The sequence below is a fragment of the Salvelinus namaycush genome, chromosome 25 (assembly GCF_016432855.1).
Source record: "Salvelinus namaycush isolate Seneca chromosome 25, SaNama_1.0, whole genome shotgun sequence".
Taxonomy (NCBI): Eukaryota; Metazoa; Chordata; class Actinopteri; order Salmoniformes; family Salmonidae; genus Salvelinus; species Salvelinus namaycush.
In genome coordinates, this window is record NC_052331.1 from 36,678,268 (window position 1) to 36,704,259 (window position 25,992).

At 40.7% G+C, this 25,992-nt stretch overlaps 1 protein-coding gene across 2 annotated transcripts; it reads right to left on the reverse strand.

Moving 5' to 3' along the window:
* Positions 1–4,097: 4,097 nt before the first annotated feature.
* On the reverse strand, positions 4,098–20,241 carry LOC120020687 (alpha-amylase-like). Of its 2 annotated transcripts, none has more exons than XM_038964393.1 (10): positions 20,110–20,241; positions 16,257–16,438; positions 11,188–11,334; positions 9,151–9,348; positions 8,601–8,831; positions 8,224–8,357; positions 7,475–7,597; positions 6,983–7,183; positions 4,618–4,743; positions 4,098–4,338 (listed from the first exon to the last, which is right to left on the reverse strand). In XM_038964393.1, the coding sequence occupies exons 2-10, from the start codon at positions 16,425–16,427 to the stop codon at positions 4,149–4,151; spliced, it is 1,521 nt and encodes a 506-aa protein (XP_038820321.1). In that variant the 5' UTR covers positions 16,428–16,438; positions 20,110–20,241; the 3' UTR covers positions 4,098–4,148. The 2 variants fall into 2 exon arrangements, with proteins under 2 accessions (XP_038820321.1, XP_038820322.1); XM_038964394.1 differs by lacking the exon at positions 20,110–20,241 and adding an exon at positions 17,690–17,714.
* Between the last annotated feature and the right edge of the window lie 5,751 nt (positions 20,242–25,992).

The window sequence follows — 25,992 nt, forward strand, 5'->3', positions numbered from 1 at the left end:
TCATCTAGGACTCACTTTTTCTTGAGTGATCAATAGTTCAGAGTTCATAACATTTCACGTGTAGAGCTCCCACGTTTCCTGGCCTGTATGGAATAGAATTAGAATTAGCCCTTTTAAACGTGAGGACGAATCCTCACGGTATTCAGAACTTGAGGGACTTTTTGTTATATAGAATGGATATTCGCCACCACAGCTCATGTGAATTAGGTCACAGGGGCTCTTATAGCAATGTAGAAAAGGGGTTGGTTCATAATTTCCAACCAATGCCTATTCACTTGGGTGTGGCTACTGACTTAGTTAAACTCATCAGGGAAGACAATTTTCTCATTTTAAATGTTATTAACATCACATTTCATCATTTCTCAAAATAGTTTAATCTAAAGTCATTCATTTTATAAAATAATAATACTGTAAGGACTGGGTGTCGGAGTGCGAAGTCAGGCGCAGGAAAAACAGAGGATTCAATAATAATGTTCCTCTTAATGAAACACGGCACTTTGGCCACCCCACTAATACACTGGGTGCTCTACTTAAACTGCCCCAGACACGGGGAACCCCACTAATACACTGGGTGCTCTACGTAAACTGCCCCAGACACGGGGAACCCCACTAATACACTGGGTGCTCTACTTAAACTGCCCCAGACACGGGGAACGCCACTAATACACTGGGTGCTCTACGTAAACTGCCCCAGACACGGGGAACCCCACTAATACACTGGGTGCTCTACGTAAACTGCCCCAGACACGGGGAACCCCACTAATACACTGGGTGCTCTACTTAAACTGCCCCAGACACGGGGAACGCCACTAATACACTGGGTGCTCTACGTAAACTGCCCCAGACACGGGGAACCCCACTAATACACTGGGTGCTCTACGTAAACTGCCCCAGACACGGGGAACGAAAAACAGTCCAGTAAACAATCTCGAACATACATAAACACGTAGTCCGAACAAACACCAAGCTTACACACTAACAATCCCGCACAAAGAAACTGGCGGGCCGGCTGACTGATAAAGCCCAACTAATTAAGCACAAACACAAAACAGGTGGAACCAATAAACACATAAGGAGGGGGAGAAAAGGATCAGTGGCAGCTAATAGGCCGGTGACGACGACCGCCGAGCGCCATCCGAACGGGAAGGAGAGCCTGCCTCGGTCGGAGTCGTGACAAATACAAGAATTTGATCTTAACTGAGGCACCTGTATAAACAGAGTTAGGCTAATGTGTTTGTATTGTCTTTCATGATGTCATAAACATGAAACAAAATAGACTGAGTTGTAGCTGGCTTCTCCACCGACCGTTTACACATTCTCCAAAATAGGAATATTGTTCCATTCTCAAATTCTGGAACGTAGTAGAATTGGGCGGGAGAATCCCTTTGTCTTACTGTGAAACTCTCTCTCAATTGCATGGTCAGGGAGACTCTCTGTGGTATTTACAACGTGGTTGTAAGGTTGTAAAACTGCCCCCCCACTCCTAACAGGAGATGGAGGGGGTTGTTCACATCTCTGCTAGCCAATTCATTGAAACGGCTAGCGTCATGACAGAAGATTACCCTATTTGGTAAAAGACCAAGTCCATAATATGGCAAGAACATCTCAAATAAGCAAAGAGAAACAACAGTCCATCATTACTTTAAGACATGAAGGTCAGTCAATCCTGAACATTTCAAGAACTTTGAACGTTTCTTCAAGTGCAATCGCAAAAACCATCAAGCGCTATGATGAAACTGGCTCTCGTGAGGAAAGGAAGACCCCGAGTTACATCTGCTGCAGAGGATACGTTCATTATAGTTACCAGCCTCAGAAATTGCAGCCCAAATAAATGCTTCACAGAGTTAGAGTAACAGACACATCTCAACATCAACTGTTCAGAGGAGACTGCGTGAATCAGGCCGTCATGATCAAATTTCTGCAAAGAAACCACTACTAAAGGACACCAATAAGAAGAAGAGACTTGCTTGGGCCAAGAAACAGAAGCAATGGACATTAGACCAGTGGAAATCTGTCCTTTGGCCTGAGGAGTCCAAATTTGAGATTTTTGTGTTCCAACTGCCATGTCTTTGTGAGACGCAGAGTAGCTGAACAGATGATCTCCGAATGTGAGTTTCCCACCGTGAAGCATGGAGGAGGAGGTGTGATGATGTGGGGGTGCTTTGCTGGTGACACTGTCAGTGATTCATTTAGAACTCAAGGCACACTTAACCAGCATGGCTACCACAGCATTCTGCAGCAATACGCCATCCAATCTGGTTTGCGCTTAGTGGGACTATCATTTGTCTTTCAACAGGACAATGACCGAACACACCTCCAGGCTGTGTAAGGGCTATTTGACCAAGAAGGAGAGTGATGGAGTGCTGCATCAGATGACCTGGCCTCCACAATCACCTGACCTCAACCCAATTGAGATGGTTTGGGATGAGTTGGACCACAGAATGAAGGAAAAGCAGCCAACAAGTGCTCAGCATATGTGGGAACTCCTTCAAGACTGCTGGAAAACCATTCCAGGTGAAGCTGGTTGAGAGAATTCCAAGAGTGTGCAAAGCTGTCATCAAGGCAAAGGATGGCTACTTTGAAGAATCTCAAATATAAAATATATTTTGACACTTTTTTGGTTACTACATGACTCCATGTGTGTTATTTCATAGTTTTGATGTCTTACTATTATTCTATAATGTAGAAAATATTCGAAAAAAAGGAAAACCCTTGAATGAGTAGATTTGACTTTTTTACTCCCTGTTCATCCACTCAGCTAACATATGGAAATGTTTTCAGATGATCATACTAAGGATCATTTAGCTATTTGATTTAGAATTTTAGGTAAAAAAATTATAATGTTTGTCCTAAATGCCTCCTGAGCCCGAGTTAAGGGAGTTGCAGCGATCAGACAAGATCGAAATTGTGGAGAAAAAAAAATATATATATAAAAAAAAAAAGACCAAAAAAAAGTTCCAGGAACTACTTGTTGAATCTACAGATGTGCCCTCAGAAGGCTTTACAGTTTTACTTGTTAAAGACTAGAGATTTACAATTTATCTTGACCATGCTTGTTATTTATGAACATTTTGAACATCTTGGCTCTCTCTCTCTAATTCTCTCCTTCTCTCTTTCTTTCTCTCTCTCGGAGGACCTGAGCCCTAGGACCATACGTCAGGACTACCGGGCATGATGACTCCTTGCTGTCCCCAGTCCACCTGGCCTTGCTGCTGTTCCAGTTTCAACTGTTCTGCCTGCGGTTATGGAACCCCTACCTGTCCCAGACCTGCTGTTTTCAACTCTTAATGATCGGCTATGAAAAGCCAACTGACATTTATTCCTGATTATTATTTGACCATGCTTGTCATTTATGAACATTTTGAACATCTTGGCCATGTTCTGTTATAATCTCCACCCGGCACAGCCAGAAGAGGACTGGCCACCCCTCATAGCCTGGTTCCTCTCTAGGTTTCTTCCTAGGTTTTGGCCTTTCTAGGGAGTTTTTCCTAGCCACCGTGCTTCTACACCTGCATTGCTTGCTGTTTGGGGTTTTAGGCTGGGTTTCTGTACAGCACTTCGAGATATTAGCTGATGTACGAAGGGCTATATAAAATAAACTTGATTGATTGATTGATTGATTGATCTCAGTAGAATCTCAGTAGAATCTCAATGGAATCTCAGTGGAATCTCAGTTGAATCTCAGTTGAAGCCCAGGGCAACATTAATTAATCAAGATTTTTAGTGCGACTTTGACAAGGGACAAGATCCTACTAGGCCTAATTTGACTGTACTTCAATCATTATAATTAGTCGAAAGGTTGTGTTAAGGCACACCATGTTGAGACATGCCTCTCTCAAGCACCATTACTATGTTAGCTTCTTAGTGTTGTACTAATAACCTAATGTCATTGTGACCATCCATTTGCCCAAGTCAACTTAGAAGTGTCAAAGTTAAGGCTTCAAATACTTCAGCGTCCGTCTCAAATCAGGAACGTTAACCTGCTTCCCTATTAATCACCAAGCATGTTAAAGAATATCCGCTGAAATAGATTCAGCATTGACCATCAAGTCAAGCCTTCACATAACAGCAAAAACAAAACCAAACCACCACAGAAGTTCAGTTTGCAGTAGATTTTATTGATTGTTTGTGTTTATAGTGGATTTTTTTTACAGCTTGGAGTCAGCATGTATCGCCACCATGGGATCCTCTTCGGTGTTGCTGATCTTGAAGTGGGCGCGACCATCGTCCCCAACATTGATGGTCTTCCCCGTGCAGCGCTCTCCGTCCCTCTGGCCAGAAATGACATCACAGTAGGTGCCGCCGGGCATGCCAGTGTTCAGAGTCACATCCAGGTGCCTGATTGGTTGAAAAACAGGAAGTAGAGAGCTAAGTGTGAAGTTTATCTGAATTCAATCAATTAACCACTCAGTCAATCAATCAAACAACCAGTCAACTATTCAGTCAGTCAATCAATCGATCGATCACTCTGCCAATCAACCAACGCACCGCCCACCCACCCACCCACCGACTTACCAACCAGTCAGCCCACAAATAAACCACGGTGTTACAGTATAGACATTACCAGTCATCGTTGTTGAAGACAAATAAACCACGGTGTTACAGTATAGACATTACCAGTCATCGTTGTTGAAGACAATGAAGCCACGGTTGCCGCGTCCAAAGGCCACCTGGTTGTTCCCATTATCCCACCAGTTGGAATGGGGCTGTCCATCCACCACGTTACGGAAGGTAGCCATGTTCCTACACAGACAGAAGACAAAGAAGGAATTTATTATCATAATTATTTTTCTTCTGCAGAACAGCCTACCAAAATCGTTCATAGTAGCTACGGTCAGTGGAATGAACAGTTATTTCTATGTGTTTATTTAAATTTGTCTATGATACACTACATGTCCAAAAATTGTGATTTTGGCTATTTCAGCCACAACCGTTACTGACAGGTGTATAAAATCGAGCACACAGTCATGCAATCTTCATAGACAAACACTGGCAGCAGAATGGCCTTACTGAAGAGCTCAGTGACATTCAATGTGGCACCGTCATAGAATGCCACCTTTCCAACAAGTCAGTTAGTCAAATTTCTGCCCTGCTAGAGCTGATCTGGTCAACTGCCCGGCTCAGGCACAAAGTGGACCGCCGAGTGCTGAAGTGAGTAGCGACTTAAAAATTGTCTGTCCTCGGTTGCAACCGTTACCGAGTTCCAAACTGCCTCTGGAAGCAACGTCAGCAGGAGAACTGTTCGTCGGGAGCTTCATGAAATGGGTTTCCATGGCCGAGCAGCCGCGCACAAGCCTAAGATCACCATGCACAACGCCAAGTGTCGGCTGGAGTGGTGTCAAACTTGCCGCCATTGGACTCTGGAGCAGTGGAAACGCATTCTCTGGAATGATGAATCACGCTTCACCATCTGGCAGTCTGACGGACAAATCCGGATTTGGCAGATGCCAGGAGAACGCTACCTGCCCCAATGCAGCCGACTGGAATGCTCTTGTGGCTGAATGGAAGCTAATCCCTATAGCAATGTTCCAACATCTAGTGGAAAGCCTTCCCAGAAGAGTGGAGGCTGTTATAGCAGCAAAGGGGGTACTAACTCTGTATTAATGACCATGATTTTTTAAATATTTGACATTTATACGTTTTGCCATGTAGTGTAAATTGCATTCAGAAAGCATTCAGACCCCTTTTCAAATTTCAAATTTTTCCCACATTTTGTTACGGTACAGTCTTATTCTAAAATGTATTAAAGAAAATGTTTCTCATCAATCTATACACAAAACCCCATAATTATTAGAAATTTGTGTAAATGTATTAACAATAAAAAACTTAAATTCTACATCTACATAGGTATTTAGTCAGTACTTTGTTGAAGCACCTTTGGCAGCGATTACAACCTAGAGTCTTCTTGGGTATGACGCTACAAGCTTGGCACACCTGTATCTGGGGAGTTTCTCCCATTTTTCTCTGCAGATCCTCTCAAGTTCTGTCAGGTTGGATGGGGAGCGTCGCTGCACAACTACAACTCTGGAGCTCTGTCAGAGTGACCATCAAGTTCCTTCTCCCCCGAATGCTAAGTTTGGCCGAGCAGTCAGCTCTAGGAAGAGTCTTGTTAGTTCCAAACGTCTTCCGTTTAAGAATGATGGAGGCCACTGTGTACTTGGGAACCTTCAATATTGCAGAAATTGTTTGGTAACCTTTCCCGGATCTATGCCTCGACACAATCCTGTCTCGGAGCTCTACAGACAATTCCTTTGACCTCATGGCTTGGTTTTTGCTCGGACATTTATTGTCAACTGTGGGACCTTATATAGACAGGTGTGTGCCTTTCCAAATCATGTCCAATCAATTGAATATACCACAGGTGGACTCCAATCAAGTTGTAGAAACATCTCAAGGATGATCAATGGAAACAGGATACACCTGAGCTCAATGTTGAGTCTCATAGCAAAGGGTCTGAATACTGTAAATAAGGTGTTTCTGTTTTTGTTTCTAAAAACCTGTTTTCACTTTGACATCATGGGGTACTATGTGTAGATTAATGAGATATATATATATTTTATATATATGCATTTTAGAATAATGCTATAATGTAACAAAATGTGGAAAAAGTGAAGAGGTCTGAATATTTTCCCAATTACAGTCAGCCCATATCTGATCTTTTTCCACTAATTGGTCTTTTTGAGATACCACGAGCACGTCCTCCCAAATTCATGTTTAAATAAAGAAAAATATATATATTATTTTACCTTTATTTAACTAGGCAAGTCAGTTAAGAACAAAATCTTATTTACAATGACGACCAAGGACCAGTAGGTTAACTGCCTTGTTTAGGAGCAGAACGACAGATTTTCTTTTTTACCTTGTCAGCTCAGGGAATTGAACTTACCAGTCCAACTCTCTAACCACTAGGCTGCTGACTCAATGTGTCACAAACATCCTGTGATGTACATCATTACCTGCCTTTGTTCGCTGTAGGACTTACGTAATCTGGCGCCACCTGTGCTCACACACCCATCCGTCTCCACAGGTGTCGTCAGCGTTTACTTGGACATCCTTGGTGGATCCATCTTCGTGGCTGGGAGGGCCCTGCCAGTCATCAGCACGGTTCCAGCGGAAGGAGGACATCACACGGGCCACCCCGTAGGGATGGGCAAGCATGTAGGCCACGGCCATCTTGTAAATCCTGTAGGTGAGTCAAAACTCGATGAAACATCAAATAATGTTTGTTTTCATAATGGTTATTTTTCTGTTAATCATGCATTGATGTAATTTGGTGGGGATTGGTGTGAAAAATAGAAAAGGTCATTTTCCTGAAGATAAATTGTGTACTTCCTTCAGCTGTCAAATTATGTTTACAGTGGTGAAAGAAATTTAAAAGGATGGAATTGTAGTAGTGTATGTTGTTAAAACGGATATTGGTAAAGTCGTGTAGTGAAAGATTTGGATATAAGAGAGAGGTGCAGTGAAAGGGTACCTGGCGTCCCAGAAGGTGAGTATGGCGCTTCCACCTCCTCCATGACCTCTCTGGTTGTCATGGTTATCAATAAACACAAGAGCATTGCCGTCGGGCATGAAGCCCCAGCCTTCACCCCAGTTCCTGGAATACACACATCGAAAGGATTTAGGAAAATGACAAAGTTGACAAATTCACACACAAATTCATACACTTCACACGCTACTTACAAATACACATACATCAACTGTATCTTTGAAATATTCACAAACACAATGATAAGTGTTTATAAAAGTTATATTATGAGTTTGTAATTGTATTTAATTATGTATTAAATGAGTTTGTAACTTATGATGAAATTAGTTAAAGTGCCACTCCATCTCATTTAACACCGGATTAACTGAAAAAAGCACATGTCAATAGGTGGTCCAGGTGTCTTCATGTAATGGCACAAGTGAATGGGGGGGGGGGCTTTCCTCTTTAGTTATCTATTGCTCCTGTATTGTTCCTCAAGGAGAGGCCGATGACATCACGCCAGACCATTAGACCATCAGACCAACTCTGATTGGACGACGTTTTTAAGTCGATATTTTTTCCGCTTAAGTGCCACATCACTGCATTTATACTTCAGATATTGTTTTTCAACAAAAAACTAGTTCAGAAATAGCTTGAGTCCATCTTTAAATCAGTTGTTTGTTAGTTGAATAAGAGCATCTGCTAAATTACTACAATGAAAATGTACAATGTTAATTCATGTAATCATATCTTACTTGGTGTAAGACAGCTTTTCGCCGTTCCACTTGCGGAAGACGTTTCCGATTTTGGCTCCATATTTGAACTCAGTGACTCTGCCTAGGGGGAAGTAATCTGAGGCCTGGATGGCCTCACCACCCATGTCGATAACCTAAAGGGAAGCAATAAAGAAAAATTAGCACTGTTGAAGATACACCTTTACAAATGGAGATGCCAAGACTGAGTAAGAGGATGGTAGATGGTATGTCTACATGTTATGGAGCAAAATTGATTGGATTCAGGCCTATATAGCCATTTTCCAGATGCTCGAAGCAAATATATTGTGTGTGTGTGGGGGGGGGGACCGAGTAGTATAGTTTTATATTACTAGAAAAACAAGGAGTTACATTATTACCTCCTGGAACATGAAGGGTCTGGCTCCCCCATTGAACCAGCGGGTGTTGAGGTTGTGGAGACTTCCGTAGATGACAGTAAGGTCGCCGGGCCACATGTGTTTACTGGCGTCCACTCTGAACCCAGCCACTCCCATGTCGATCAGATTGTTCATGTAGTCGGCCACCTTTCCTCTGACGTAGTCCTTCTCCAGGGCAAGATCCAGCAGACTCACCAGACGACAATCACGCACCTGGGGATGGAGCAGAACGCTGTGTAGGCTGATTACAGTCATTTGTCCATTACCAACTTGAAAGAAAGTCAATGTGAAAGTATCACAATAATACAAATTACATTGTATCACACAAGTAAACAGCAAACTTGAATCAATTTAGACTTTAAAAAAGTTTGTTTCCCAATGTTAAAGACTACTCCTTTAAGTGGTCTTAAGACCACCAGTCCTATGGCCATAATCAGCATCTCCACAAAAAGATAAACATTATTTTGTGTAATTGCGTAAAAAATGTAATATTAAGATCGGCAATAATTATTTAGCGTGTACTGAGTCATACCTGGTTGATATCATTGTAATTCTCGATGTCTCCGCTGGCAGATTTGCACTTTCCTTCGTTGAAATCAAAGCCACTGAAGGGGATGGAAGGGAAGTCCCTATTTTTGGCACTGAAATAGGTTCCACAGGTAGAGTGGGTTCCCTCTCCGCCTCCAGCTCCACACATGTGGTTGATGACGGCATCAACGTAGATGTTAACCTGGGAATATTAGGAGAGAGGTTTTAGTGTCACAAGAAAACTGAACAGAACATAGATCTGGAGGAAGGATTTTAACTGTTTTTTCTGTCGGTTTGGTTTGTTGTCAGACCAACAGTTAAACTTGGTTCTGCCGGTTTGGTTTGTTGTTAGACCAACAGTTAAACTTGTTTCTGTCGGTTTGGTTTGTTGTTAGACCAACAGTTAAACTTGGTTCTGTCGGTTTGGTTTGTTGTCAGACCAACAGTTAAACTTGTTTCTGTCAGTTTGGTTTGTTGTTAGACCAACAGTTAAACTTGTTTCTGTCAGTTTGGTTTGTTGTTAGACCAACAGTTAAACTTGTTTCTGTCGGTTTGGTTTGTTGTTAGACCAACAGTTAAACTTGTTTCTGTCGGTTTGGTTTGTTGTCAGACCAACAGTTAAACTTGTTTCTGTCAGTTTGGTTTGTTGTTAGACCAACAGTTAAACTTGTTTCTGTCAGTTTGGTTTGTTGTCAGACCAACAGTTAAACTTGTTTCTGTCGGTTTGGTTTGTTGTTAGACCAACAGTTAAACTTGGTTCTGTCTGTTTGGTTTGTTGTCAGACCAACAGTTAAACTTGTTTCTGTCAGTTTGGTTTGTTGTTAGACCAACAGTTAAACTTGTTTCTGTCAGTTTGGTTTGTTGTCAGACCAACAGTTAAACTTGTTTCTGTCGGTTTGGTTTGTTGTTAGACCAACAGTTAAACTTGGTTCTGTCGGTTTGGTTTGTTGTCAGACCAACAGTTAAACTTGTTTCTGTCGGTTTGGTTTGTTGTCAGACCAACAGTTAAACTTGGTTCTGCCGGTTTGGTTTGTTGTCAGACCAACAGTTAAACTTGTATCTGTCGGTTTGGTTTGTTGTCAGACCAACAGTTAAACTTGTATCTGTCGGTTTGGTTTGTTGTTAGACCAACAGTTAAACTTGTTTCTGTCAGTTTGGTTTGTTGTCAGACCAACAGTTAAACTTGTATCTGTCGGTTTGGTTTGTTGTCAGACCAACAGTTAAACTTGTATCTGTCGGTTTGGTTTGTTGTTAGACCAACAGTTAAACTTGTTTCTGTCAGTTTGGTTTGTTGTCAGACCAACAGTTAAACTTGTATCTGTCGGTTTGGTTTGTTGTTAGACCAACAGTTAAACTTGTATCTGTCGGTTTGGTTTGTTGTCAGACCAACAGTTAAACTTGTATCTGCCGGTTTGGTTTGTTGTCAGACCAACAGTTAAACTTGGTTCTGCCGGTTTGGTTTGTTGTTAGACCAACAGTTAAACTTGTATCTGTCGGTTTGGTTTGTTGTTAGACCAACAGTTAAACTTGGTTCTGCCGGTTTGGTTTGTTGTCAGACCAACAGTTAAACTTGGTTCTGCCGGTTTGGTTTGTTGTTAGACCAACAGTTAAACTTGGTTCTGTCGGTTTGGTTTGTTGTTAGACCAACAGTTAAACTTGTTTCTGTCGGTTTGGTTTGTTGTTAGACCAACAGTTAAACTTGTTTCTGTCGGTTTGGTTTGTTGTTAGACCAACAGTTAAACTTGGTTCTGTCGGTTTGGTTTGTTGTTAGACCAACAGTTAAACTTGTTTCTGTCGGTTTGGTTTGTTGTTAGACCAACAGTTAAACTTGGTTCTGTCGGTTTGGTAGGGCTAAGAGTTGTTAGACCATCAGTTACACTTGGTTCTGCTGGGTCGGTAGTATGAGTATGATTGTGATTTACATTTTTCTGTGTGTGTTTGTGGGAGCAGAGTAGGAGATAAAGTGGCAATGGACTTCTACGACGATATAGAGTTTGTCATGTTCATGATCACGTGTGTTGTTTTTATTATAGTTGTTTACCCCAACGTTGTTGCATCTGGTAATCATGTCTCTGAGCTCGCTCTCATTTCCTGATCTGGAACACAGGTTGTAGCTGATTGGCTGGTACCGCTCCCACCATGGTCTCCACGGGCTGGTCAACAAAATGCTCTCAGTAGGAGGGGAGATCTATAAGGGGAAGAGGCAACAGCATAGGTATATTTCTAACTCAAACAACCCCTCAGAGGGGTGCACCATGAAGCAGAATCAATGGGTTAGCCAGTAAACTTTCAAAAACAACAGTTAACATAGATATGTGTTTTTGGATGTATATATATGAAAATGAAGTGCATTCCGTATCTATTACTCTACATATATCTGTATCTATTACTCTCTCTATATATATATCTGTATCTATTACTCAATATATACAGTATCTGTGTCTATTACTCTCTCTCTCTACATATATATATATATATATATATATATATATCTGTATCTATTACTCTCTATATATATACATATCTGTATCTATTAATATATCTCTATATATCTGTATCTATTACTCTATATATATATATCTGTATCTATTACTCTGTATGTATATATCTGTATCTATTATTCTGTATATATATATCTGTATCTATTATTCTGTATATATATATATATATATATATATATATATATATATATATATATATATATATCTGTATATATTACTCTATATATACATATCTGTATATATTACTCTGTATGTATATATCTGTATCTATTATTCTGTATATATATCTGTATACATTACTCTATATATATATGTATCTATTACTCTGTATGTATATATCTGTATGCATATATCTGTATCTATATGTCTGTATATATCACTCTATATATATATATCTGTATATATTACTCTGTAAGTATATATCTGTATATATTACTCTGTTTGTATATATCTGTATCTATTACTCTCTCTATATATATCTGTATCTATTACTCTCTCTATATATATCTGTATCTATTACTCTGTATATATATATATATCTGTATATATTACTCTGTATGTATATATCCTTATCTATTATTCTCTCTCTATATATATATGTATATATTACTCTGTATGTATAGATCTGTATATATTACTCTATATGTATATATCTGTATATATTACTCTGTATGTATATATCTGTATCTATTATTCTCTATATATATATATCTGTATATATTACTATCTCTAAATATATATCTGTATATATTACTCTGTATATATATATATATATATATATTATTCTCTCTCTCTCTCTATATATATATATATATATATCTGTATATATTACTCTGTATGTATATATCTGTATATATTACTCTCTCTATATGTATATATCTGTATCAATTACTCTGTATATATATATCTGTATCTTTTACTATTGAAACTGTAGTATGTGCTCATAATGTTTGCTGAAATGAAGACACTAACCAGGTTTCCATCCAACCATTTTCTGCGAGTAAAGTACGTTGGGTAAAAAAAAATCAAAACATGCCTGATGGAAACAGCATATTTGTCTGTAATCTTCACAAATGTCCACAAAACAAAATGCGCTAGACAAGGTGGGATCTTTTTGTGTCTGTAAAATCAATTATCAGAGAAATGGCTGTGGAAAAGTCTATATTATTACATAATAACCATCATATTTAAGTAAACTTGGAGTCACGCGATGATATGGTGTGTGGTCGTCCCACTACGACTAGGGACAGCAGGCAGTGTATTCGTCTACAGATGAAATAACTTTACAGGATGGTGAAAGTGCACGGTGATGAGCTTGATGCTCCTTTCCATTCAGTGTCTTATTCTGGTGAGATGGTGATCGATGTTTTGCTGCCGTTTGACAAATAAAAATAACCTCACTGCTTTGTCCATAATATTCTCATCCTGTATACCCACACTATATCTGCCATCTGTTGGGTATCCTGTAGGCTATACCCACACTATATCTGCCATCTGTTGGGTATCCTGTAGGCTATACCCACACTATATCTGCCATCTGTTGGGTATCCTGTAGGCTATACCCACACTATATCTGCCATCTGTTGGGTATCCTGTAGGCTATACCCACACTATATCTGCCATCTGTTGGGTATCCTGTAGGCTATACCCACACTATATCTGCCATCTGTTGGGTATCCTGTAGGCTATACCCACACTATATCTGCCATCTGTTGGGTATCCTGTAGGCTATACCCACACTATATCTGCCATCTGTTGGGTAGAGCGCACGTGCCAATACCAGTGGGCACATCTGTTGGGTAGAGCGCACGTGCCAATACCAGTGGGCACATCTGTTGGGTAGAGCGCACGTGCCAATACCAGTGGGCACATCTGTTGGGTAGAGCGCACGTGCCAATACCAGTGGGCACATCTGTTGGGTAGAGCGCACGTGCCAATACCAGTGGGCACATCTGTTGGGTAGAGCGCACGTGCCAATACCAGTGGGCACATCTGTTGGGTAGAGCGCACGTGCCAATACCAGTGGGCACATCTGTTGGGTAGAGCGCACGTGCCAATACCAGTGGGCACATCTGTTGGGTAGAGCGCACGTGCCAATACCAGTGGGCACATCTGTTGGGTAGAGCGCACGTGCCAATACCAGTGGGCACATCTGTTGGGTAGAGCGTACGTGCCAATACCAGTGGGCACATCTGTTGGGTAGAGCGCACGTGCCAATACCAGTGGGCACATCTGTTGGGTAGAGCGCACGTGCCAATACCAGTGGGCACATCTGTTGGGTAGAGCGCACGTGCCAATACCAGTGGGCACATCTGTTGGGTAGAGCGCACGTGCCAATACCAGTGGGCACATCTGTTGGGTAGAGGGCACGTGCCAATACCAGTGGGCACATCTGTTGGGTAGAGCGCACGTGCCAATACCAGTGGGCACATCTGTTGGGTAGAGCGCACGTGCCAATACCAGTGGGCACATCTGTTGGGTAGAGCGCACGTGCCAATACCAGTGGGCACATCTGTTGGGTAGAGCGCACGTGCCAATACCAGTGGGCACATCTGTTGGGTAGAGTGCACGTGCCAATACCAGTGGGCACATCTGTTGGGTAGAGGGCACGTGCCAATACCAGTGGGCACATCTGTTGGGTAGAGGGCACGTGCCAATACCAGTGGGCACATCTGTTGGGTAGAGTGCACGTGCCAATACCAGTGGGCACATCTGTTGGGTAGAGTGCACGTGCCAATACCAGTGGGCACATCTGTTGGGTAGAGTGCACGTGCCAATACCAGTGGGCACATCTGTTGGGTAGAGTGCACGTGCCAATACCAGTGGGCACATCTGTTGGGTAGAGTGCACGTGCCAATACCAGTGGGCACATCTGTTGGGTAGAGTGCACGTGCCAATACCAGTGGGCACATCTGTTGGGTAGAGCGCACGTGCCAATACCAGTGGGCACATCTGTTGGGTAGAGGGCACGTGCCAATACCAGTGGGCACATCTGTTGGGTAGAGGGCACGTGCCAATACCAGTGGGCACATCTGTTGGGTAGAGCGCACGTGCCAATACCAGTGGGCACATCTGTTGGGTAGAGTGCACGTGCCAATACCAGTGGGCACATCTGTTGGGTAGAGCGCACGTGCCAATACCAGTGGGCACATCTGTTGGGTAGAGCGCACGTGCCAATACCAGTGGGCACATCTGTTGGGTAGAGCGTACGTGCCAATACCAGTGGGCACATCTGTTGGGTAGAGCGCACGTGCCAATACCAGTGGGCACATCTGTTGGGTAGAGCGCACGTGCCAATACCAGTGGGCACATCTGTTGGGTAGAGCGCACGTGCCAATACCAGTGGGCACATCTGTTGGGTAGAGCGCACGTGCCAATACCAGTGGGCACATCTGTTGGGTAGAGCGCACGTGCCAATACCAGTGGGCACATCTGTTGGGTAGAGAGCACGTGCCAATACCAGTGGGCACATCTGTTGGGTAGAGCGCACGTGCCAATACCAGTGGGCACATCTGTTGGGTAGAGCGTACGTGCCAATACCAGTGGGCACATCTGTTGGGTAGAGAGCACGTGCCAATACCAGTGGGCACATCTGTTGGGTAGAGCGCACGTGCCAATACCAGTGGGCACATCTGTTGGGTAGAGCGCACGTGCCAATACCAGTGGGCACATCTGTTGGGTAGAGCGCACGTGCCAATACCAGTGGGCACATCTGTTGGGTAGAGCGCACGTGCCAATACCAGTGGGCACATCTGTTGGGTAGAGAGCACGTGCCAATACCAGTGGGCACATCTGCTATAAAACGCAACATTCTTCATGACAAAACAATCAGTAGAGATGAAAATGCGATGGAAACTCATTTAAAATTTATTTTTTAATTTTACTTTTATGTGCACTACGTCGTCACGCACAAACCTTTATCAGCAACAAGGCATTTTGACTAAAATACATCTCTGGTGGGAAAATGCACATCTTGTTTTGTTTTGATAATTTTTGAATATTCGCACGAAAATCTGTCGCAAATTGGATGGAAATGTAGCTAGTGATACAACATTCATAGGATCAATACTCTTATGATCAATACTCTTTACAACAACCATGGTGAGTACAGTAGGATAAACCCTGGGCCTGGAGAACAACAACAATGGTGAGTACAGTAGGATAAACCCTGGGCCTGGAGAACAACAACAATGGTGAGAACAGTAGGATAAACACTGGGCCTGGAGAACAACAACCATGGTGAGTACAGTAGGATAAACGCTGGGCCTGGAGAACAACAACCATGGTGAGAACAGTAGGAGAAACGCTGGGCCTGGAGAACAACAACCATGGTGAGTACAGTAGGAGAAACGCTGGGCCTGGAGAACAACAACCATGGTGAGTACAGTAGGATAAACGCTGGGCCTGGAGAACAACAACCATGGTGAGTACAGTAGGAGAAACGCTGGGCCTGGAGAACAACAACCATGGTGAGAACAGTAGGAGAAACGCTGGGCCTGGAGAACAACAACCATGGTGAGTACAGTAGGATAAACCCTGGGTTTGGAGTCTTTCTTGACCAGTTGACCTAAACATGAAAAAAACTTCTCCATTCTCCTGCAGTACATACCTGAACTCCAGCGTATCCTTTGGGAGCCAGGAACCTCTCACACTCAGCCGCGATGTCGTTCCACTTCCACTCAAACAGGTGGACGATGGCCTGCCTGCCGTGCTTGGCATGGGGGTTGTTGAAAGCCTTGCTCAGCCCCAGCAGGGCCAACAGAACTAGATACCTCATCATGTTGTCTATCCCTGGTCGAGATAGAAAAAAAGAATCAGACGACTAACTGGAGAGTTGACACCCAGTATATATACAGAGCGTAGACGTCTGACCATTCACTCTATGGTCAATGATAGGGCGTATTATGTTTCTGTAAAGAATCCACATGTGTTTATCTACAAAGTCAAGGGCAGTGTAAAAGCAGGTGTGTGGTATCACATCTTACTCACGATTGAAGTAACCTACAGAGTTTTCCTTCCACAAATAGAAGAGTGAAAAATACCTCTGTCATACTGACATCTACTTTACCTGAATTACACTCTAAGAAAAAAAAGGGTTCTTTGCTGAGGAATAGGGTTCTGGTTTGATCTGAAAAACCCTTTTTGGATGGCAAAAGGTTCTACATAGAACCTTTAATATTCTAAGAACTATTTCTGGAAGAAAGGGTTCTTTGATGATTCGTTGGAAGGCAAGAAGGGTTCTACATAGAACCATATATCATATTTCCCAGCATGCTCTATTGCAGGGAGATTCTCAGAATTGTTTGTTTCACAGTAATATCTGTGTTTTTGCATGTACATTGATTTGTTTATTAATGTTATGCTACACAAAGAAAAATAACATTGTTTTCTAAACTAATCTAATCTGTCCGTAGTTGGATTTATTGTACCCGTTACTGAGATGGTTGTTCCAGTTTATATGATTGAGGTAGTTTCAGAAGTCGATATTTTCTACTCTGGCAGTCATTCTGAACAAAGACTGCAGGTAATTAACAATTCCAATTGTTGGATATCCTAAATTATGTCTGGATTCCAATAGGAATTACACATCACTTTGCTAGCCAATATAATGTGACTTTCAGGCCTTATGTGGCCTGTAACGACACCGTGTTAGGGTATAACTAGGCTCTCTCAAAGAATGGCCTTAATGATATATGTAATGTATTGTCATAAATAATTCGATTGGAAAAGGCTGGTGGAACAGTTCATAGAATACCTCTCCAAAAGATAAAAGGGGTCGTTGGTAGGACCCTTCATAGACGGTTCTAGGAATAACCTTTAGATGATAACGTGGTTCTTGGTAGAACCCTTCATAGACGGTTCTAGGAAGAACCTTTACATGATAACATGGTTCTTGGTAGAACCCTTCATAGACGGTTCTAGGAATAACCTTTAGATGATAACATGGTTCTTGGTAGAACCTGTCATGACGTGGCCCTTTCTGGGTGTAGATCGTGGCTGTCCCCCCCTCTCTCACTCTCTCTCCTAAACCAGGTTTAGTACCTCAGGTCATAAATGCCGGGTAGAAACTGCCATGCAGTATGGAGGTCGAGAGCCTAGAGAGAACAATGGAAGACTTTGTCAAACTCCTAAACTCCTAATTAACTTCTTATGGCTGCAGGGGCAGTATTGAGTAGCTTGGATGAAAGGTGTACAGAGGTGCCCAGAGTAAACGGCCTGCTCCTCAGTCATAGTTGCTAATATATGCATATTATTATTAGTATTCGATAGAAAACACTCTGAAGTTTCTAAAACTGTTTGAATTATGTCTGTGAGTATAACAGAACTCATATGGCAGGCAAAAACCTGAGAAGAAATCCAAACAGGAAGTGGAAATTCTGAGGCTGGTCGAGTTTCAACCAAGATCCCATTGCAATCACAGCAAGATATAAATGAGTATTCACTTCCTACGGCTTCCACTAGATGTCAACAGTCTGTAGAACTTTGTCCTACTTTTGGGAATGTGGGAATGGTCTGTGGACACTTAAGGGACAGTTATGATGAGTGTGTTTTATTTGGTGATCTCATGAAGGACAGGAAACACACAACGGTTTCTCTTAAAGTGTACATTTCCCAGCTGTCAGGTTTACATCTAAATATTGTGAAACATATGTGATTAGACATGAAACTATTTTTGAAAAGATGTAATGTGATGTTAACCTTCTAAATGAGAGTATGTGTTTTTCATATAAAGTTAACCAAATCAATGGTCACGCCAACGTGAGCATAGACATTACGTCGGCTTCGTGGAACCTCCCTTTTCAACTGAAATGGATAAAACCCACTGCTGATGAAATTCACACCAGACCACGCAAACCCCAGTGTAAGCTAATGTTGCAAATGGTTGAATTTCTAAGACCAAAACATGCCGGGTGACACTGGTGTTTGAAGTGGTTTAAACTACAACTCTACCAAAGGACAAGACTATACCACGTGGAGCATTGGCAACACGGATGGAAATGGTTGAACTCTGAGACTATCATTCACTACAGAATAAGAGGAAATCTTAGACCTATAATTACTAGTCTGCAGCTAGAAATGACATAAGTCTAGAACGAGAATACAGACAACCGCCGAAGCATCTATTCTATGAGAACATTTCTGAATGGAACTCTGAAGTACCCATTCTAACCACCTACAACCACAAAAGACTTTGTGACTTCAATGAAAGTTAACCAGAGACTCAGATGAACCCTACCGGACAATCGAGGATTCCAACAGAGAAGACAACAACAACATACGGGTGTAAGTATATATACATTATTCTCGAATGAGTGGCTGTTCATGTGCAAAGGATTAGCATTTCAATAAATATAATTATAGACTGTGTGTAGTGTATCCATTTGTCTTTCCCGCTCTCTCAGTCCCACCCCTTTCCTTTTATCTACCAAGCTGTCATATCAACTTAGTCCACTAGGGACTTTGTCTTTGTATCATGTAGCAACCCAATGTACTAATTGTGTGTGTTTTCATGTATTTCTGTGATTTGATTAGTTAGTAAATAAAAAATTAAGCCAATTTGTATATCGCTGATTTATAATTTATGCAAGGCTTCGTGCAGATAACGAAGAATTTTACGACGTTTGGAATGAGACTAACAAGGTAATAATAATACATTAATGAGAATGACTAATTGATCAGATATTAAAATATCTGAAGAGTAATATTCGGAAAATTATAACTCTGTAAGTCAACATTTTCCATGGTGCCCCGACTTCCTAGTTAATTAAGTTGACATGATTAGTTTAATCACGTAATAACAATTACACATAGAGAATTGATTTGATAAAATAACAGTCTTCACATTCAATGACAGCAAAGACACGACAAATCCTTCATAGACGGTTCTTGGAAGAACCTTTAAATGATAACATGGTTCTTGGTAGACCCCTTCTAGGCAGAACCATATACAGGGAGTTCTTTGAAGAACCCTACATAGAGGGTTCTAGATATAAACCCTCAGCAAAATGACAAAATATGGGACAATACTACACTGTGTTTCAAGTAGCAAAAAAAACACAGTAGTAATTGATGATAGTTGTAAGAGTTTTTGTGTGATTTGCATTCATAGCAGGGACACAGATGCCTTTTCTACACTCTTAGAAAAAAGCTTAAAAAAGGGTTCTTCGGCTGTCCCCATACTAAGAGAACCCTTTTTGGTTCCAGGTAGAACCCTTTTTGATTCAAAGTGGAACCATTTTAGGTTCCATGTACAACCCTCTGTGCAAAGAATTCTACATGGAACCCAAAATAGTTCTACCCAGAACCAAAAAGAGTTCTTCAAAGGGTTCTCTTATGGGGACAGCCAAAGGTTCATTTTAGGTTTTAAATAGCATTTTTTTTTCTTCTAAGAGTATAGGTCATGATGCACAATATTCTTACAAAAAAAAGAAAACACTGAATAATGTTAGCTGAAACCTTACCTTGTGTATAGCCCCGTTGTGAACCGAGATATATTGTAATATTTGCTAAATAGCCAGTGAATGGTGCAACAGTTTGTCAGAGCTAGCGTTTGTTTTGCCAAATACCACTATACAATCAAAAGCTGAAATGGATATCTGAGATTGCAACATTTGATCTAGTGGAAGGAACATCTCACTGTCAATATCGTACAAAACAAAACAACAGAACCACATCGGACATTTACAGTGATTATAAACTACGTAGATGCCTTGCGTGTCAGTACATTACATTTGAATGGGTTCTTGCGTTCTCTGGCATTGTGTCGCCCCTTTGTACATTGAAATGTTCAGTCTTTTTTTGTTTTGTAACTATAGATCATAGAGATGTTATAGACAGACATACTAATTCGGTGTTCATTGTGTTTAGGATGTACTGATTTAGAATGGCTTGAAATAGTCATCTGTCGTATACCTATTTAGAGTGTCTATTCATTTCTGCTGAGTAGTTACAAAACAAAAAAGGGTTCTCTTAGTATGGGGACTGTGTGTGTGACTGTGTGTGTGTGTGTGTGTGTGTGTGTGTGTGTGTGTGTGTGTGTGTACTGGTTTCCAACAACAACACTATACTCAAGATGGCATGCCAATTCTGATAGAAATGTAAAATGTCAGGGGGCTCAATCCAACAGTGAAATTCACCATTACTTCATGGTCATTTTCCGTTCCATACAACGACAGTAGTTGGTGGTGCTTGTATAACCAGGGCTTATTTTCTCTCAGACTGACCTTGACATGTTTTCCTGATCTGCGCTTTATCTGTTTCAGAGAAATATACAGTAACTGTATATCTTATCAGGAGTAACTTGCTTTATCAGGAGTATATAAATAGCTTACCGTAAAAACAAAACTTCTCTCTTTTTGCGTACAATTCATAAAACACCAAAAACTAAAATCATATTATTTTTGTTTGAATATCTAATAAATAGTGTATAAACATTATTTTACCTTTATTTAACTAGGCAAGTCAGTTAAGAACAAATTCTTATTTTCAATGACAGCCTAGGAACAGTGGGTTAACTACCTTGTTCAGGGGCAGAACGACAGATTTGTACCTTGTCAGCTCAAGGGATTCGATTTCACAACCTTTCGGTTACTAGTCCAACGCTCTAACCACTAGGCTACGCTGCTGCCCCATGGACAGTATGTGGATAGAATATGTAGTATATCTGTAGAATACGTGGATAGAATATGTAGTATATCTGTAGAATACGTGGATAGAATATGTAGTATATCTGTAGAATACGTGGATAGAATATGTAGTATATCTGTAGAATACGTGGATAGAATATGTAGTATATCTGTAGAATACGTGGATAGAATATGTAGTATATCTGTAGAATACGTGGATAGAATATGTAGTATATCTGTAGAATACGTGGATAGAATATGTAGTATATCTGTAGAATACGTGGATAGAATATGTAGTATATCTGTAGAATACGTGGATAGAATATGTAGTATATCTGTAGAATACGTGGATAGAATATGTAGTATATCTGTAGAATACGTGTATAGAATATGTAGTATATTTGAACAGGATGGCCTTGACTAGAATGCAGTATATACATATGAAGTGGATAAAACAGTATGTAAACATTATTAAAGTGACCAGTGATTCCGTGTTTATGTAGGGCAGCAGCCTCTAAGGTGCAGGGTTGAATAACCGAGTGGTAGCCGGTTAGTGACATTGACCTAAAGTTCAGGGTATGGTAGCCTGCAGGTAATTAACAATTCCAATTGTTGGATATCCTAAATTATGTCTGGATTCCAATAGGAATTACACATCACTTTGCTAGCCAATATAATGTGACTTTCAGGCCTTATGTGGCCTGTAACGACACCGTGTTAGGGTATAACTAGGCTCTCTCAAAGAATGGCCTTAATGATATATGTAATGTATTGTCATAAATAATTCGATTGGAAAAGGCTGGTGGAACAGTTCATAGAATACCTCTCCAAAAGATAAAAGGGGTCGTTGGTAGGACCCTTCATAGACGGTTCTAGGAATAACCTTTAGATGATAACGTGGTTCTTGGTAGAACCCTTCATAGACGGTTCTAGGAAGAACCTTTACATGATAACATGGTTCTTGGTAGAACCCTTCATAGACGGTTCTAGGAACAACCTTTAGATGATAACATGGTTCTTGGTAGAACCTGTCATGACGTGGCCCTTTCTGGGTGTAGATCGTGGCTGTCCCCCCCTCTCTCACTCTCTCTCCTAAACCAGGTTTAGTACCTCAGGTCATAAATGCCGGGTAGAAACTGCCATGCAGTATGGAGGTCGAGAGCCTAGAGAGAACAATGGAAGACTTTGTCAAACTCCTAAACTCCTAATTAACTTCTTATGGCTGCAGGGGCAGTATTGAGTAGCTTGGATGAAAGGTGTACAGAGGTGCCCAGAGTAAACGGCCTGCTCCTCAGTCATAGTTGCTAATATATGCATATTATTATTAGTATTCGATAGAAAACACTCTGAAGTTTCTAAAACTGTTTGAATTATGTCTGTGAGTATAACAGAACTCATATGGCAGGCAAAAACCTGAGAAGAAATCCAAACAGGAAGTGGAAATTCTGAGGCTGGTCGAGTTTCAACCAAGATCCCATTGCAATCACAGCAAGATATGAATGAGTATTCACTTCCTACGGCTTCCACTAGATGTCAACAGTCTGTAGAACTTTGTCCTACTTTTGGGAATGTGGGAATGGTCTGTGGACACTTAAGGGACAGTTATGATGAGTGTGTTTTATTTGGTGATCTCATGAAGGACAGGAAACACACAACGGTTTCTCTTAAAGTGTACATTTCCCAGCTGTCAGGTTTACATCTAAATATTGTGAAACATATGTGATTAGACATGAAACTATTTTTGAAAAGATGTAATGTGATGTTAACCTTCTAAATGAGAGTATGTGTTTTTCATATAAAGTTAACCAAATCAATGGTCACGCCAACGTGAGCATAGACATTACGTCGGCTTCGTGGAACCTCCCTTTTCAACTGAAATGGATAAAACCCACTGCTGATGAAATTCACACCAGACCACGCAAACCCCAGTGTAAGCTAATGTTGCAAATGGTTGAATTTCTAAGACCAAAACATGCCGGGTGACACTGGTGTTTGAAGTGGTTTAAACTACAACTCTACCAAAGGACAAGACTATACCACGTGGAGCATTGGCAACACGGATGGAAATGGTTGAACTCTGAGACTATCATTCACTACAGAATAAGAGGAAATCTTAGACCTATAATTACTAGTCTGCAGCTAGAAATGACATAAGTCTAGAACGAGAATACAGACAACCGCCGAAGCATCTATTCTATGAGAACATTTCTGAATGGAACTCTGAAGTACCCATTCTAACCACCTACAACCACAAAAGACTTTGTGACTTCAATGAAAGTTAACCAGAGACTCAGATGAACCCTACCGGACAATCGAGGATTCCAACAGAGAAGACAACAACAACATACGGGTGTAAGTATATATACATTATTCTCGAATGAGTGGCTGTTCATGTGCAAAGGATTAGCATTTCAATGAATATAATTATAGACTGTGTGTAGTGTATCCATTTGTCTTTCCCGCTCTCTCAGTCCCACCCCTTTCCTTTTATCTACCAAGCTGTCATATCAACTTAGTCCACTAGGGACTTTGTCTTTGTATCATGTAGCAACCCAATGTACTAATTGTGTGTGTTTTCATGTATTTCTGTGATTTGATTAGTTAGTAAATAAAAAATTAAGCCAATTTGTATATCGCTGATTTATAATTTATGCAAGGCTTCGTGCAGATAACGAAGAATTTTACGACGTTTGGAATGAGACTAACAAGGTAATAATAATACATTAATGAGAATGACTAATTGATCAGATATTAAAATATCTGAAGAGTAATATTCGGAAAATTATAACTCTGTAAGTCAACATTTTCCATGGTGCCCCGACTTCCTAGTTAATTAAGTTGACATGATTAGTTTAATCACGTAATAACAATTACACATAGAGAATTGATTTGATAAAATAACAGTCTTCACATTCAATGACAGCAAAGACACGACAAATCCTTCATAGACGGTTCTTGGAAGAACCTTTAAATGATAACATGGTTCTTGGTAGACCCCTTCTAGGCAGAACCATATACAGGGAGTTCTTTGAAGAACACTACATAGAGGGTTCTAGATATAAACCCTCAGCAAAATGACAAAATATGGGACAATACTACACTGTGTTTCAAGTAGCAAAAAAAACACAGTAGTAATTGATGATAGTTGTAAGAGTTTTTGTGTGATTTGCATTCATAGCAGGGACACAGATGCCTTTTCTACACTCTTAGAAAAAAGCTTAAAAAAGGGTTCTTCGGCTGTCCCCATACTAAGAGAACCCTTTTTGGTTCCAGGTAGAACCCTTTTTGATTCAAAGTGGAACCATTTTAGGTTCCATGTACAACCCTCTGTGCAAAGAATTCTACATGGAACCCAAAATAGTTCTACCCAGAACCAAAAAGAGTTCTTCAAAGGGTTCTCTTATGGGGACAGCCAAAGGATCATTTTAGGTTTTAAATAGCATTTTTTTTCTTCTAAGAGTATAGGTCATGATGCACAATATTCTTACAAAAAAAAGAAAACACTGAATAATGTTAGCTGAAACCTTACCTTGTGTATAGCCCCGTTGTGAACCGAGATATATTGTAATATTTGCTAAATAGCCAGTGAATGGTGCAACAGTTTGTCAGAGCTAGCGTTTGTTTTGCCAAATACCACTATACAATCAAAAGCTGAAATGGATATCTGAGATTGCAACATTTGATCTAGTGGAAGGAACATCTCACTGTCAATATCGTACAAAACAAAACAACAGAACCACATCGGACATTTACAGTGATTATAAACTACGTAGATGCCTTGCGTGTCAGTACATTACATTTGAATGGGTTCTTGCGTTCTCTGGCATTGTGTCGCCCCTTTGTACATTGAAATGTTCAGTCTTTTTTTGTTTTGTAACTATAGATCATAGAGATGTTATAGACAGACATACTAATTCGGTGTTCATTGTGTTTAGGATGTACTGATTTAGAATGGCTTGAAATAGTCATCTGTCGTATACCTATTTAGAGTGTCTATTCATTTCTGCTGAGTAGTTACAAAACAAAAAAGGGTTCTCTTAGTATGGGGACTGTGTGTGTGACTGTGTGTGTGTGTGTGTGTGTGTACTGGTTTCCAACAACAACACTATACTCAAGATGGCATGCCAATTCTGATAGAAATGTAAAATGTCAGGGGGCTCAATCCAACAGTGAAATTCACCATTACTTCATGGTCATTTTCCGTTCCATACAACGACAGTAGTTGGTGGTGCTTGTATAACCAGGGCTTATTTTCTCTCAGACTGACCTTGACATGTTTTCCTGATCTGCGCTTTATCTGTTTCAGAGAAATATACAGTAACTGTATATCTTATCAGGAGTAACTTGCTTTATCAGGAGTATATAAATAGCTTACCGTAAAAACAAAACTTCTCTCTTTTTGCGTACAATTCATAAAACACCAAAAACTAAAATCATATTATTTTTGTTTGAATATCTAATAAATAGTGTATAAACATTATTTTACCTTTATTTAACTAGGCAAGTCAGTTAAGAACAAATTCTTATTTTCAATGACAGCCTAGGAACAGTGGGTTAACTACCTTGTTCAGGGGCAGAACGACAGATTTGTACCTTGTCAGCTCAAGGGATTCGATTTCGCAACCTTTCGGTTACTAGTCCAACGCTCTAACCACTAGGCTACGCTGCTGCCCCATGGACAGTATGTGGATAGAATATGTAGTATATCTGTAGAATACG